General features: G+C 41.8%; 1 protein-coding gene across 1 annotated transcript; it reads right to left on the reverse strand.

Annotated features, from left to right (window-relative positions):
* Nucleotides 1-5,730: 5,730 nt before the first annotated feature.
* Nucleotides 5,731-17,008, reverse strand: LOC587551 (60S ribosomal protein L24). Its single transcript, XM_030994862.1, has 5 exons — nt 16,891-17,008; nt 16,680-16,755; nt 10,338-10,585; nt 7,210-7,270; nt 5,731-5,877 (listed from the first exon to the last, which is right to left on the reverse strand). The coding sequence occupies exons 1-5, from the start codon at nt 16,893-16,895 to the stop codon at nt 5,803-5,805; spliced, it is 465 nt and encodes a 154-aa protein (XP_030850722.1). The 5' UTR covers nt 16,896-17,008; the 3' UTR covers nt 5,731-5,802.
* Nucleotides 17,009-17,455: the final 447 nt, after the last annotated feature.

A 17,455-nucleotide genomic window follows, 5' to 3' on the forward strand; every position in this document is an offset into this window, starting at 1 on the left:
TATTTCACCAAAGAACGAACTAGCCATTTTGTCCACGTCTCTAATGTGAGACACCATAATTATAAAAGCACATGAGTCAGACGAAAGCTGATAATTCAAGGCTGATGGCCGGGGGCGTACCCCTGGACCCCACGTCGGTAGCATGGTTAGACGCTTCAACCGCATCGTCCTACTGCGACACAAAACATTATTCAGCCGCCCCCCCCCCCCCCCACCGTACAGGTCATTGATTATACTTTTTCATATCTTTAAAACTATCTGTTTATGTTGTTGATGTTTTTTGTTGAATTTATTCAAACTCATTACACTTTAAAAATTCACAAATGTATGTACATCAGGCGCGTACGCAGGGGGGGGGGGGGGGGGGGGGGTTTGGGTTAACCCCCCCCCCTTGATTTTTGTTTTATATGTATGATTTTTGTGAATCCCCCCCCCCCTTTTGTTTTTTGTTTTTTGTAATAAAAAAAAAAAAAAAAAAAATTGCCAATGGCTGACCTAAAAAAGGTGACCTTACCCCCCCCCCCCAACGGAACAAAATGTCAAATTTTCAAATTTCGAGACCCCCCCCCCCAAAAAAAAAAAGTGTCCTCTTACCCCCCCCCCCCTCCCCCCCCCCCCCCCCTTTACCTATACCAAGCAGTGTGAGCATTAATTTTGGAGTTGCTTAAAGGCATTGTTTAACAATATTTAATCTGAGATCATGAGATGCATGGCCCTACGTGGCAGCAGTGTCTGTGATATGGTGTAATATTGAAGCCCTAAACAAATTGCGCTTCAGAATTATCAATATTGATGTACAGTACAACAATAAAGTTTATTATTACCCGTATCAGACATCTGAGCTGGTCATTTACAAAACCGTATTGCCCTAGTTTTCACTAGCAGTGGGAACGGAGGGGTATATTCTTTGTATTTTCCTTGGTCTCCCTGCGCGTATTGACTTTGCGTGTAGAGAAGAGTGAAAATATACCTTGGTATTTTCTACGGTCTCGCATTTTCATTGCGCATCTATTAATATTATGCGTACGAGAACCTGCGCTCTTTGCGCGCACTCTATTGTGACGTAATAATCACACCAAATACACACTGTTTGTAGTGTATCGAAAATTTTGTCAAGCACTGGATTCACAGTGTTGGTTTGACAAAGTTTGTTCAGTTCTTGAGATTGTCATGGTGGATGTCTGTATTTGCTCTAGATGTCTGATTTGGATAACAATAAAAATCTTGACTGGCTTTACTTTCGGGGGATATCAGGAATATTGACCGCGCTAAGACCATATTGCCCTCGTCTTTCGACTCGGGGCAATATGATCTGAGCTTGGTCAATATTTCTGATATACCCCTCAAGGCCAGTCAATATTATATAATTATTACCCGTATCAGACATCTGAGCTGGTCATTTACAAAACCGTATTGCCCTAGTTTTCACTAGCAGTGGGAACGGAGGGGTATATTCTTTGTATTTTCCTTGGTCTCCCTGCGCGTATTGACTTTGCGTGAAGAGACGAGTGAAAATATACCTTGGTATTTTCCACGGTCTCGCATCCGAGCATCTTGTATTGACCGCGTCGCATTTTCATTGCGCATCTAATGCGTACGAGAACCTACGCACTTTGCGCGCACTCTATTGTGACGTAATAATCACACCAAATACACACTGTTTGCAGTGTATCGAAAAAAAATTCAAGCACTGGATGCATAGTGTTGGTTTGACAAAGTTTGTTCAGTTCTTGAGATTGTCATGGTGGATGTCTGTATTTGCTCTAGATGTCTGATTTGGATAACAATAAAAATATTGACTGGCTTTACTTTCGGGGGATATCAGAAATATTGACCGCGCTAAGACCATATTGCCCTCGTCTTTCGACTCGGGGCAATATGATCTGAGCTTGGTCAATATTTCTGATATACCCCTCAAGGTTATATAAATATATAATACAATACAATATATGAAGTGCTTCAAAAAAGTAAAAATCGAGTGTACTGTTTTAACATACTCGTTTTCCCAATAGACTGTAGTGTTATAATAACCAATTGGAAAACGGTTTTTGAGATTTCGATTTCTGATCATAATATCTTGATAATCAGACAGGCGATCGGCTTGTAAAAATCACTGGATCCCTGACCGACCTAAACTTTTATAATCATGATTGCAGCATGAGTTGAATCCAGGATTTTTGTTTAATATCTGAGGCAAAGATACCGAATTCCTTTAAGAAATTATTTGAGAAAATAAATATTGTTCTTTTGTTGCTGAATGATGTTCTCGGTGATAATGATGAATAGATCGAGGCAACTCAAAATATTGTGATTATTCCTCTGACAAAATAATTTGTAAACGTTGTCTTTGAAATTACATGAGACAAAATGACAACTTTGTGCCTACTTCTGAGTTTTAAAGCCCATCTGTACTAGTTTGGCTAGGAGGGATTAGACCACCCAGGAAGGTCACTGACAGGTGGCTATCTCATCAACTCGGCTCTCAAATAACATAAGAAAAAGAGGATCATGGGGACCAATGGTCACCAATTAGGCATTGTTTTCTATATAGAGGGAGCAAGTAGCTAAAAGTAGTACATTGGGCCTTTAAACGCACAATTCTTATTCTCAATTTCCATTACGTAATCACTCAATATTTTACCCCCCCCCCCCTCTTCCCCGCAACCGCCCCTGCATCCCCATCTCATTCTCTCTCTCTCTCCTCTTTATCTCTGCCTGTCTCTCTCTCCCCTCCCCTTCTCTCTCTTTCTCTCTCTTATCTCTGTCTGTCTCTCTCTCTCTCCTCTTTCTCTTTGTCTGTCTGTCTCTCCCTTCCCCTTCTCTCTTTCTCCTATCTATCTCTCTCTTCTCTTTATCTCTCTCTCACTCACCCCCCCCCTCTCTCTCTCTCTTTCTCACTCACCCCCCCCCCCTCTCTCTCTCTCTTTCACTCACCCCCCCTCTCTCTCTCTCACCCCCCTCTCTCTCTCACTCACCCCCCTCTCTCTCTCTCTCTCTCTCTCACTCACCCCCCCTCTCTCTCTCTCTCTCAACCCCCTCTCTCTCTCTCACTCACCCCCCCTCTCTCTCTTTCACTCACCCCCCCCCCCTCTCTCTCACTCACCCCCTCTCTCTCTCTCACTCACCCCCCCTCTCTCTCTCTCTCACTCACCCCCCCTCTCTCTCTCTCACTCACCCCCCCCCCTCTCTCTCTCACTCACCCCCCTCTCTCTCTCTCACTCACCCCCCTCTCTCTCTCTCTCTCTCACCCCCCTCTCTCTCTCTCACTCACCCCCCTCTCTCTCTCTCTCTCTCTCACCCCCCTCTCTCTCTCTCACTCACCCCCCTCTCTCTCTCTCTCTCTCTCTCTCACCCCCCTCTCTCTCTCTCACTCACCCCCCCCCCTCTCTCTCTCTTTCACTCACCCCCCCCCCCTCTCTCTCACTCACCCCCTCTCTCTCTCTCTCACTCACCCCCCCTCTCTCTCTCTCTCACTCACCCCCCCTCTCTCTTTCACTCACCCCCCCCCTCTCTCTCTCACTCACCCCCCCCCCCCTCTCTCTCTCACTCACCCCCCTCTCTCTCTCTCACTCACCCCCCTCTCTCTCTCTCACACTCACCCCCCTCTTTCTCTCTCTCTCACTCACCCCCCTCTCTCTCTCTCACTCACCCCCCCCCCCTCTCTCTCTCACTCCCCCCCCCCCCCCTCTCTCTCTCTCACCCCCCTCTCTCTCTCTCACTCACCCCCCTCTCTCTCTCTCTCTCTCTCTCTCACCCCCCTCTCTCTCTCTCACTCACCCCCCCCCCCCTCTCTCTCTCTTTCACTCACCCCCCCCCTCTCTCTCACTCACCCCCTCTCTCTCTCTCTCACTCACCCCCCCTCTCTCTCTCTCTCACTCACCCCCCCTCTCTCTTTCACTCACCCCCCCCCCCTCTCTCTCTCACTCCCCCCCCCCCCCTCTCTCTCTCACTCACCCCCCTCTCTCTCTCTCACTCACCCCCCTCTCTCTCTCTCACACTCACCCCCCTCTTTCTCTCTCTCTCACTCACCCCCCTCTCTCTCTCTCACTCACCCCCCCCCCCCTCTCTCTCTCACTCACCCCCCCCCCCCCTCTCTCTCTCTCACCCCCCTCTCTCTCTCTCTCTCTCCCCCCCCTCTCTCTCTCTCACTCACTCACCCCTCTTTCTCTCACTCACCCCCCCCCCTCTCTCTCTCACTCCCCCCCCCCCCCCCCCCCCTCTCTCTCTCTCTTCATAAGACGAGTTCCTCCATGGTGAGAGCTTCCACCCTGTGTTTACCATGCACTAGTGAGTTCATCAACATTATCGCACTCTTGGACAGAAAGAGTATCAATTAAACTCCTCACAAACAGTTTTGAAATTCCAAGTTTGAGCGTTGCTATCTCTCTTGTTACTATATTATTATACTGGATGTAAGTATAATTGAAAAGCCTGTTTATTCTTCTTTACAACGATGCCCCATTTATAATGATTATGGAATGTGTAGTACATATACACCTGAATATGGGGCAAACTCAAAAGCAGAATATTTCAAAATGCACCGTTGCCATTAAACACAATGAAGAATTTAACGTTGAGATAACAATATATTTTGCAAAATTTCACTTTTGACTTGGCTTCATATTTAGATGTTAAGCAGGGCTCCCACTTGGCCGAGTTGGATCCTCGAGTTGTGGCGAGCTGGTGCGATCTTATGGCAAGCAGTTTTATCATTAAAACACATTTCTTGATAACAAGAATTACCATTGCTTTACAACGTACAATTATTTCTTGATATCAAGAAATATGTTATAATGATAACACGGCTTGCCATAAGATCGCGCCAGCTCACCACAACTCGAGGCTCCAACTCGGCCAAGTGGGAGCCCTGCTTAATGCACATTGATTTACATAATCATTACAAATGGGACATCGTTGAGGGGAATGAGCAGGCTCTGCTACAGTCATGTAATAACGAGAGATATCAACGCTAAACCTTGAATTGCAGAACTTGCTTAGAGCTAATGCGTATCACTGTTGCTACAATCATGATCACAACCATCATCACCATCACCATCATCACCATCACCATCATTATAATTAACACTGTTAGCACCATTACCATATTGATCATAAATTGTCATATTTGTAAATAAATCATACATCTATCAGCACCATCATCATGAATTACACCACTATCATAATCATCAATTTTGCCATTTCTTCCTTCCATTGCAGGAAAGTGAGAGAAGGGAGGGATTGGGGCATACTCCACCCCCCCCCCCCCATTTCCCTTCACAGCCATTCCAATCATCATCCCATTAATCAAACACCCTGTCATTATGAACACATCCATACATTTACAATACATCGTGACTCCATTTTATCAAATCCACCGCATATTTAGAGATCAGGTTGAGACATCACAAGAATGGCTTGTTCAAATAATTCTCCTCGTGTAGGCTTTGTTCATCGGGCATAACATCTTCAAAACATATCTCCCTTCTTCGTATCATGCAATGTCACTTCAGCACACAAAAATCAGACACAATGGCACAAGAGTCGAAGCTCAACAATTGTACATGACTACCATAGTACCGGTCCTCTATGAAACACTTCCAACCACATCACCAGCATACATTAGATACATGCACATGTACTACCGTATGTAAACAGTGGCATTCTAAAATCTCCAAACAACTCCATCCATAAGGCTTACTACACAGAAAACAACATGACAAAAATGTGAACTGCATTGCAGATGGAATTATTTATTCACTCCGGCAACCTGTACACTTTTTTTTTACTCCAACTCCAATGTGCTCATCGCTTTCCGCCAATACGTGGTGCTGCTGACTTCACCTTCTGTTGTGCCTTGCTTTTGGCGCCTGCCCTCGCCTGGAATAGTGGGAAGAAAAGGGGAAGAAAAGGGGTAGATTTTTAGCTCACAGAAAGCAGTTGGTGTTATTCATATACCACAAAGAGATACAAAACAACTGTACCTAAACATGCAAGTGCGACATACATACTTTCAATTCAATACAATATATGAAGCCCGACGATTTGAGGTTTTCAGGGCCTAAAAGAGGATGGAACTGCACATTTTACAAAATTTTTTGTGTTGTTTGTATAGTATGAATAGATCCCTCAGTTTCCGCTTACCGCTGACCAACCCCCCCCCCCCTCCTAAATCTTTGCTTTCTTTAACAACAACAAAAAATTGCCTGCTTATCAATGGCAAATAAAGATGGTAAACCCATGCAAGCAACAGTAACACAATATTTTGTTGGCAAGTGTTTTTTCTTTCGCTCATTTAGAGTAAGGCTGTGCACAACAGTGTAATGAGGTACCCGAGTACACTCCCAGGCTCACAAGCGAATACTCAAATATTCGGACGCCATGTTTTTTTATAATTTTTTTGATTTTTTATTTAATTTTTTTTTTAAATTTTGATTTTTTTAAAAAAAATTTGATTTTTTGATTTTTTTTCTTTTTTTGCCACTACCTTACCACTCGGCATTTTACCAGGTCCCTCTCCGAAAACGCATGCAATTTTACTTTGAGTTGCAGTTGAAGGCGCCAATTTAATAAGAATAATAACAGTAAACAATGCTGTTTTAAAAACCAAAGATGGCAGAATAATCCATTTTCCTCCAAGTCCAAACAGAAATCTGGACATTTGGTCCCAGTTTCTGAAAGGCGAGTTTCACAGTGCTTGAGTTGGGAAACATTTTTACCGACGGTACCATGCCAGCGGTCGCCGCTCTCCCTGGCACGGGTAAGCGTGGGCCTGGACATTTTTTTTTTTTTTGCGGTCGAATACTCGGGTACGAGAAATTGTACCCGAGTAGTTGTAAACCGTGCGGGTACTCGAGCAATCGACTCCCCGTCGCAGCCTTAATTTAGAGAGTACGGATTCCCAATGCATGTGCTTGCCCTACAAAACATCAGAGAGATTGTTACCAATACAAAAAATAAAATAATAAAATAAAACATTTGACATTTTTTCTACTAGTCGAACGATTCCAAGTCTAAAAAATTATGTTAAACAATCTTCTTTTTTCTTTTGTTTAAAAAATGCATTTGATCCTAATATTTCACAAGGATGTTAATTAATACCTTACTCATTGTGAAGATTTCCTTCTTTTTTTTTAATTTTAATTTGGATTGGTGTTAGCCTGCAAATATCTGAAGCTAGTTTCATTCAAATGATTGAAATAGAATCCTTACCTTGGGTGGAGCTGTAGACTTCTTCATAGCCTTCTTGGCCTTGGTCTTTTCCTTGGCAACCCTGAAATAACAAATGCAAAGAGCTCATTAGTTACAAGACGTCTTCTACTGAATGCCTTCTATGAATATTTTGTCTACTCAGAACCCTCAGGGTGGAGATCCCCATTTATGCCAGACTCTACCATCAATCGAGTCAATCTAAGCCATAATTTATACCAGAGCTCAATAAGAGAGAAAAAAACTAGATGGAATTTTGACTGCGTGCAGTCGAAAATGATGCCTCCGCCATAGAGCAATTTAAACAAGTTTGGAGTTTAAATCTCCAGTGGTTCTTGAGATATCATGATAACAATCTCAATGTATGGAATTTCATAAGTTGACCTCTGTGACCCTTGACCTTTGACCTACGTGCTCCAAAATCTAATCAGATTGTCTTCCTATGGTGATACACACTATCATTAAGTTTGAAGTTTAAATCTCCAGTGGTTCTTGAGATATTATGATATGGTGATACATACTATCATTAAAGGTGAAATTCAAAGAAAATCACAAATGTGTCAACTAATGTATCACTAGAAACTGGTAAGCTAACAGATGGCCATCGTACAAGTTTTAGGTCAACTACATATCGGGTGATTTATAAAAATACAAATACAACCACCTCCATAGCAGCTGGGATATGCGAGAGATTCGCCGGAAAAATAACGATGTTTTAATGACGTCACTATATGGACCAATACTGCCCAAGCAGACGACATCCCATAAAGAATGAACATAATTGAAAAGCTATTATTTGTCAAATTATAATGAGTTTAGTGTATATAAATGTAATGGCATGTCAAACCATTCAAAAGTGGATATGCCCCGATTCTGGTGACTAAAATCTTTTGCTTGTAAATACACAGGATATGGGTTAATTAACAATAAAAAAAACCAGACTTTCAAATTGAAACCCGCCCGGAATGATATTAAGGACGGCATTTGTTCCCTCTTGAACCGCCGAACATACCGCGGTGGGTGCAGCTGAATATACAATGGCGTCTTATTTTGTTTACAAGCGACAGATTCCTTTATTTTTGTATCGCTGCATTTGTCATCAAAATAAAACCATGCGCAGGGTTTAGAGTGAGGCAATAAATTATACATTTAGCCTGACGGTAGTGAACTAAGAGAAAGAACTTAAGAGAAGATGAAAACACAGGCACTGAAAATGTGTGAGATGTCATGGGACATCGTCTGCTTGTGCAAATCATGTCCATACTGTGATCTCACATATCTCAGCAGCGTTCGGAGAGCTTCTCAGGTGCTATGCCGGGGTTGTATTTAAGCGTTTTGTAATTTATAATAATCTTTTACTTGGATTGTTCCCAAGCATTGAATTTTGATAACCTTGTCGAATCAAAGTTTCAACTTTGCAATAAGGAAAATAAAGTTAGTTTTTAAAATCAATGAATATCTACTTTAAGTTTGAAGTGAAAATTCTCCAGTGGTTCTTGAGATATCGCGATAACGATCTCAATGTATGGAATTTCATAAGTTGACCTCTGTGACCCTAGCCTTTAAACAAGGCCACTTGTCTGATAAACGCCGAGCGACTAAAACGAGACTAATCGCGAAAACCCAATTGAACGCGAGAGCGAGGAGCCCATCCTAGTGGCCTTTATCAATCTGATTTGGATTTCTTATGTTAACCCTTGTTTCCGACTAGAATTCGCTCCAGAAAATGGAGCGTTCAATCAGCGAACGTATCCTCGCACGACGTCAGCATAGTAGTATCCATCACACACACACACACACAGTAAACTCTACGTAGTGCGAACATGGACCTACATGCTATGAACTATTACGTACGTGCTAAGGCCAACTGGGAGATCGCCGTTCTGATTGGTCAATAAATCCAAAGTAGGCGTATTGGCATGTTAATATGTATCTATGAATAATTCATGCGCAGCAGTGAAACCCACTTTCCAAAAGGCCTCGTGACGTTCCGTCACTCGGTCGCGCGTTCACTCCGGGTATCTAGACTCATCTCAGCCGCTTAGAGTCACGAGGCCTTGTCAAAAGGCTACTGTGACCCTTGACCTTTGACCTACGTGCTCCAAAATCTAATCAGATTGTCTTCCTATGGTGATACACACTATCATTAAGTTTGAAGTTTAAATCTCCAGTGGTTCTTGAGATATTATGATAACAATCTCAATGTATGGAATTTCATAAGTTGACCTCTGTGACCCTTGACCTTTGACATACATGCTCCAAAATCTACTCAGATCGTCTTCCTATGGTGATACATACTATCCTTAAGTTTGAAGTTTAAATCTCAAATGGTTGTTGAGATATCGCGCCAACAAACTCAATACAAGGAATTTCATAAGTTGACCTCTGTGACCTGTGACCTTTGACCTACGTACTCCAAAATCTAATCAGATCGTCTTCCTATGGTGATAAATACTATTCCCGAGTCTTAAGTTTAAATCTTAAATGGTTCTTGAGATATTGTGATAACAGTCAAACGGGACGGACGTACGGACGTACGGACGGACAACCCGAAAACATGATGCCTCCGGCACCACCTTCGGTGGCGGAGGCATAAAAAGGTTCTGAACCACTGGCGGAGACCAATAGCTTTCAGAATCACCGAAGAATGATTCTTTTATTTCTATAACAAAAATTCTTAACAGAGGCAATATTTCTAATGAATTCATACTCATGACTCGCGATTTTACTGCTAGTTGCAGTTGAAGGGAACGATTGGTGCCTTTGAACTTATCACAATAATAGTGACATCACAATGTTCTTTTTAAAACTAAAGATGACAAATTTCCCCCCGACTCACGGTACCCTGCCGGTGCTCTTTTGGGCATGGGTGAGCGACAGGCGGAACAGTGCCAGGTGGGGGGGCACAAATCTACACTTGAAGAAAAAAATATAAAAAATGGCGCCTGTCTAAATCATACTCCAGTAGATGTTAACAGCGCTAGTACTTGTCGTAGCCTTAGTACTAACCCCCCTCCCTTTTTATTGCTTGTGGCAAGGTTGATGGAAATGCCAATGCTCTCAATATTAGAATTCAATTGAGATACAATTACTTTTTTTATTATAAGACCCTGCACAAAACTTCAACTCACTTGATGGCCTGTTCACGCTGGGCTTTCCTGGCCTCTGGCTTCTGGTTCCTCTTGGCCATGATATCAGCCAGGGAAGATCCACCGATGGCACGCTGGTACTTGGTGGTCCTGCGTGTCCTCTTCTTGGTGATCTCCTCCTGGGAACCCTTCTTGTTCTTGCGGCGGTAGAGAACCGTCCAGTTGACGCGACGCGGGTTGCGCTTCATCATGAATGAGGCCTTGCACTTTCCATTGATGAAATTGAAGACCTGCATCAAAAATTCATATATTTATGGTTAACACAAGACATGCCAATAATGATACAAATTTTACCATAATTTCCACAACAGAAGGCAATTTCTTGAGACCCTCAAGGTAAAAAAGAATAATTTAAAAATCATTAATTAACAAAATGAATAACTCCTAAAAATAGCAAAAAATGACAGAAAAATACACGGAATCGTGATTTTGAAACCTTTACTTGAATTCTGTCTGCAACTGAGAAAAAAATAGTCATGCAATGTTAGAATATGACCAAGTGATTGCAAACATGTCACATTGATGAGTTTTCCCCAAGTAGAGCCAGTCTTACACACGGTAGCCATCAAAGCCCAGTGTAAAATGCCTGTGCACAGGGAATTCACTTAAGTCAGCGTATTCCAAACGAGCACTTTGGTATACTAATTTTCTTAACTCATCTCCTTCCATTGTAAGAGAAGTATCAAATTGGCACAGCGGAATGCTTCTTTTGTGTTCATATTTACATTTCAGGCAGAATCAACTCCGGCCCCACCACTCAGTGTTATTTAGGGTACGCATATGCGTGTTCCAAGCGACCCCCCCTTTTTAGCAAAAGTCCGGCGTGTAAAGTCAATACAGATTGACCTTTTTCTTTTGTTATACGAGCCTTTTTCAGCAAAAGTCTGGTGTGTAAAGTCAATACGGGTCGACCTTTTTTTCTTTTCTGGGGAATCCACTTTGCCGGATCTCGTTTTAAAGGGTGACTTAATTACAAATTCATGTTGACTTTTGTTGATCTGTAATATTGCATAAATCACATATCTTTTGCCTTTTGACCACCTGTTCACAGTAGCATTGCATGTTTGTATACAATGCCTACTCACTGACAAAATTCAATAACATTTTAAGCAGTTGCTATGTCAGAAATCCTCAAGCAACACCATGAAAAGACACTATGAACATGACGACAAAGAAGGCGGACAAAATATACAGTTCCTCAGGTAGACAAAGGAACATCCCTTCACTGCTATTATGTAAAAAGGTGAATATGCATGTGACACCTGTTCTACACATTTGTACATAATAGCAGTGAAGGGATGATCCTTTGTCTACCTGAGGAACTGTATATTTTGTCCGCTTTCTTTGTCAGTCATGTTCATAGTGAGAAGAGTTACAACGGGCTATTACATGAAAACATGCAATTGATGCTAATGCAATAAGGTACTCAGTGGGTGAGGACATACATTTACCACTGTCTTTTGTGAACAAGTGGTCAGTTGATGGGAAGGGACATACCAATGTCTTTTGTTCATCTAGCCGACTGATGAATGACTGGCATGATGTCACAAAAGTCATTGGATTTTGGAGGGGTTTTTTAGGGGTGGAGCTTAGCAGGTAGAACAAAAGTAATTGTCTAAAAAAATGATATAAATGTACATATGTATAAATGAGCAAAAGGTCAGTGTGTTTGTAATAATGAAAATCGCATGTTGTTAACTTATCATTAGCAACAATTAGTTTACAATACCCCCCCCCCCCCTCTTCAATTTTTTTTATGTGTGCATTTTGGAGAACTCCCCACCGCCCCCCCCCCCCCTAAAAGGAAAAAATTATGCTGAAGGGTGACAAAAAAAGTGACCTCCCCCCCCCCCCCTCCTAAAAGAAAAAAAGTTAGGCTAAAGGGTGACAAAAAAAGTGACACCCCCCCCCCCCCTCCTATTGAACGAAATATCGGTTGGCATAATAAATAAATTGGAAGGTAAGTAATCTTGATCAATCTTATTTATCAATTTTTCTCATTTCTGGTTAAATTCTTGACTGCTTTCAAAAGATACAGCCCCCCCCCCTCTCAATCTAGTCAATATTCATAGCAATTTGGTCAGAATGGACAATAAGTGGTACACGCAGAGTTATAATTTTAGCTCGAAAGCTGCACAGCACGATATGCAAAGCATGAAGTACATAAAGGGTATTTTCAAACTGTAACTGCTCGTGATCCCTTGGGACTAGAGAAAAAAAATAAGCTCATGGATATATTCCTTACAATTACAGCTGGCCGAACTTATCCCTCGGGGGCTTACTTCGTGAAAATGGTAAATCTCCGAGTTACCATGGAAACAATGTTTAAATCACTGTTTTTATCAAGAAATTTTTAGAATTTAGGGGTGAGCCCCTTTGTGAAATATGGAAAAAAAAACCTGCTCTTTTATATGTCACCTCACTTATTGAGTAGAGTAAAGGATGAGGTAATCAACCGTCGACAGTTTTCGGCCATTCCATTGGATGCATGGTAAAATCCCTTTACCGTATTTGCCGGCGTAAAGGCCGCAGTATTTTTGGAAGAGAAAATATCAAAAAGTCGGGGTGCGGCGTATACGCCGAAACAGTAAAAATCGCAAGTCAAAACAGCACGTCCATTATTTGTAGGCAACTTCATACAAAAAAATATATTAACAAAATTGACTTGAAAACACATCGGACAAGATCTAGTCTGAACCACGTCAGCAGCAAATTTGAAGAAGTTATCTTTTTAATCGTTGTGCAACCAAAGAAATAAGAAGAAAACTGACCAGAAACTCGTACTAAAAATCGTACTTGTAAAAATGTCATTGGCTTAGACAGCGCATGGCCTGGTAACCAAAATCATACCTCGCTCACACACTCTGTGGTGGGGAGCTACTGGGCTGGGAGTTGCAACAAATCCAACGCAGCTTCGGAGATTCACAGCGCAATCGTCGGTGTTCTTAACTTTTCAGTAAGATAATTCTGAATTATAATTGAGACTATCTAATTAATTAAAGCGACAAACTAACCTCGGTAGATCTCTAATAACAATACAAAAGCTTGTTTATTTTCTCCATTTGGCGGTACGATAGGGGTAAGACCGGATAACATTATGGCCACAGCTTGGTTATGGCAGGCCATTCATGTTTCTGTATGCATGCAAAGCGCCCTCTAGTGTCCAATGAATGTGCTAATCTGCCTAAAAATCGATGAAGATTTGCTAAATTACGATAATTTTTTAGGTAAACTTCCTGTAAATTTATAAAAATGATTGATAATTTTGGTATTAGTTTGTAGGAATAATAGAGTTCTACGAGAAAATTATGATTATTTTCTTTGGTCCGTTTTTTTTTTCTCTCTACGAAATGTCAAAGTTGGGGGTGCGGCCTATGCGGCGGTGCGGCCTTTACGCCGGTAAATACGGTAAACTAAATCACATAATAGCATATCACATATCCGACACATATTCCGACACATACCATACCATGCAAGAACCACATTTGCAATGGAAGATATATCCTTAAATATCACATTTTAGCGGGGTCCCACTACCCGAATCTGAAAAAATCAAGTATCTTACGCGTGTCTGTAGGGAATATGGGTACCTTAAAATGAGCTTTATTTCATGTATTTTTCAGATTTAGGGCCCGATTTTGTGTAAGTCGCAAGCTCAAAAGTATCTCATTGCATGTAGTAAATCAATGCAGCCGGACACTGCAGCGCACACACGATATCTCTGTCTAATTCAGATTCCATATTCCGATTCACCGCAGAGATAGTTTTCGGCATGGCAAGCTCCGGCGTAGGATACCTGCTCCACCCGCTAGTGCTATAGATCTGCGAGGAAAAGCACAGCGTGCACATGCGCGCTTCCTATTGACTTTGTACATGCGACCGAAAACTGTCTCGCTAGGCAGATAACTGTTTTCGAAACAGTGAAAATTGAAATGAGTATTGTCATGGCAGTTCATGATTTTTTTTCTGGGATTCTTTTTTTTGTTTAAATAATATTAGTATTTGCTTCATGATTTGAACAAGAAATGATAATAAATAGGAAGAAAAGAGTCCAAAAAATAGGATTTTGTCTAAAGTGGCCGAAAACCCCCTCCTTAACTCGATCACCTTCAGGATCACGAGCAGTATTGGTTTGAATATCATTTTGGTAATAAAAACATTGACCAATTTTGCAATGCATATCGTCCTTGTTTTCACGAAGTGACGGTAGTGAGGAAAATCGTAACGCAAAGTGAATGCAATTTTTGTTCACTACTGTCACTTCGTGAAAACAGCGACGATATATGGACTGAATATGGATATGTACAATCTCTATGGAAACGATTTTAGCACACAAAACTGAGTGCGTGATCAGACACCCTACATCACATGGAGCATCATCGCAGCATCAGTAGGGGCGCTGGTCCGAGAATGAGAATCGTCCTCACAAACGAGGATATTCTCATAAACGCAGACAAAATGCGTCCTCATAAACAAGAAACGTCTGCATTTTCGCTGACGTTTTTTTTTCATCAGCGATCTGCGGGTTTCGGGTTACCGAGCTGCCCGCTAGCAATGCCAAATTTGGATTCCCCAGGGGAAAATAACCCTAGTTGACCGTTTATGGGTTGTCCCGTCTTCCCAAGGAGTTATTGCTCATAATGTGAAGATCTCTGTACAATACTACAAAGTCGATGTAAAATGCATGAATAAAATCATTCCGGAATCAGTTTTTTGCGTCGCCAATGTGCCGATCAAAAATATGGAACATCTGCTTATATGCAGACGATCCTTGTTATTGAGGGCGCATTGGTCCGCGTTTACAAAGACGATCTTCGTTTATGAAGACGAGCTTTATTCTCTGACCAGCGCCCCTACTGAGCATTGTCCAGAAAAATCAAAATGCAGACAATATTTATTTTTTAGGACCAGATTGTGCAGGTTTACAAAGTTAATCCTTGTTTAAGCGAACAATCCTTTTTCTCGGACCAGTGCCCCTGCTGACACTTTTCATAATCATAGGTCTAGGTCTTGATTAACTCCGGGAAGCTCCAACACCGGCGCGCAGCGTCGGAGCTTCGGTCAAACAGTCGTGGTGGCTTCGAAAAAAAAAAATGGGGCGACGTTATCGTTAAAATCTGCAAAGGGAGAACTTACAATTTTTACATCATAGGGTGCACGACTTCTCAGGGCATAACAATGATCACTTGAATTCATAATTTGAAGAAGTCTTCGATGGGAAAAAAGGGTTTTTCAGAGCACTACCCAAACGACTATTCCATGTTGCAGCGTCGATTCAAAATGGCGAAGAGACTGTACGCATGCGCGGCAGAGCCGCAGAAAGTATGAATATTCATGCTATCGAGTGCCGATCGCTCGAAATCGCTGAATATGCACGAGGTTGAGAAGGACTCTGTTTGTTCGAGTCGTGCATATTCAGCAATTTCGAGCGATCGGCACTCGATAGCATGAATATTCATACTTTCTGCGGCTCTGCCGAGCATGCGTACAGTCTCTTCGCCATTTTGAATCGACGCTGCAACATGGAATAGTCGTTTGGGTAGTGCTCTGAAAAACCCTTTTTTCCCATCGAAGACTTCTTCAAATTATAAATTCAAGTGATCATTGTTATGCCCTGAGAAGTCGTGCACCCTATGATGTAAAAATTGTAAGTACTCCTTTTGCAGATTTTAACGATAACGTCGCCCCATTTTTTTTTTTCGGAGCCACCACGACAGTTTGACCGAAGCTCCGACGCTGCGCGCCGGTGTTGGAGCTTCCCGGAGTTAGGTCTTGATGGAAGAAGCGATTACACGCAACAGTCAACGCATTTTTTTATTCCATCATTCACTGATCAGTCATTCGACTCGGTTCAGGCAGGGCCACGTTTCTTCATTGCCCAAATAGTCTAGCCCTAGGACCCTACAAAACAATCATATTTCATATTTCACATTCGTCACCTGGTCCTTGGCTAGCTAAGGCAAGCGTGGACAGGCGAGTCAGGGCGACAACGTCCACGGCCAATGAGCCAAGGCCAAGCCACGCAGCTCAGGGGACGTGCCGCCCCGGGCCGAGGGCTGTGGAAGGGAGATGCCGGGATCGTGCCGACAGAAACGTTGTGCTCGTCATTTAAATTGTCACCTACAGGCTACAGACTGGTCTACACTACGTTATGGGGTTTTCAACCCTAGTAAAAAATAACCTACATTAACAGCCATCGATAATATACATTTCTAAGTCAGCATAACTTTAAAAGATTTGTTTCCATGTCGTTTCAAGCAATAGAACTAGACAAGTGATCACGTTGATTATACTACTTCTAATACATATATCCCACGTACGTACCTTTCCGTCGATTCTTGCATATCGACGGCCATGGCCAGGATGGATTTTGAGTCCACTAAAATTACACAGCTCAACCCTGAAAAGAAAAATACAAACATTTTCTGGAATTAACATACACTCATTTAACGTAAAATGATAACCATTTCATGTCTTATTACTCATATTGATAGATTAAATGAGATTTCCATTGCATATTTATTTGTGTTCTTACTTCATCTTGGCTTCAGCGGAAGAAAGGACGACTAAGGAATTCTGGGAAGGAAAGAGAGCTTGGCATTGGATCGAACCATAGAGATATATACTTAAAGGGGAAGTCCACCCTGAAATTAAGTTAGTTTTAATAGGAGTAGAAAATGAGAGAAACAAGTCAGTGAAAGTTTGAGCAAATTCCGATTAAAAATAAGGAAGTTAGGATTTTTGAAGTTGTGATCAATCAAACACAAATTGGCAACTCTATGACGTATCATGTGCGAGCTCAACTTCCATTTGCTCAGTACTAAAAAAATATACAATTTTCATTTTCCCTCAAGAAAAATTTCAACCATACATGCACCCTAAATATAATAATTGCAAATATGTTTCTATACTCCCCCTGCAAGGAACAAATATATATTCCGTCATCAATAACGAAGAAAACATGATTTTATGGAATATTATGCACAAAGCAAATGAAGGAGAGCTCGTATAAAAGTCACAGAGTTGCCAATTTGTATTTGATTGATCACAACTTCAATAATTCATAACTTTCTTATTTTCATTCAGAATTTGCTCAAACT

Source organism: Strongylocentrotus purpuratus, unplaced genomic scaffold, assembly GCF_000002235.5.
Source record: "Strongylocentrotus purpuratus isolate Spur 01 unplaced genomic scaffold, Spur_5.0 spur5_scaffold_21, whole genome shotgun sequence".
Lineage (NCBI taxonomy): Eukaryota > Metazoa > Echinodermata > Echinoidea > Camarodonta > Strongylocentrotidae > Strongylocentrotus > Strongylocentrotus purpuratus.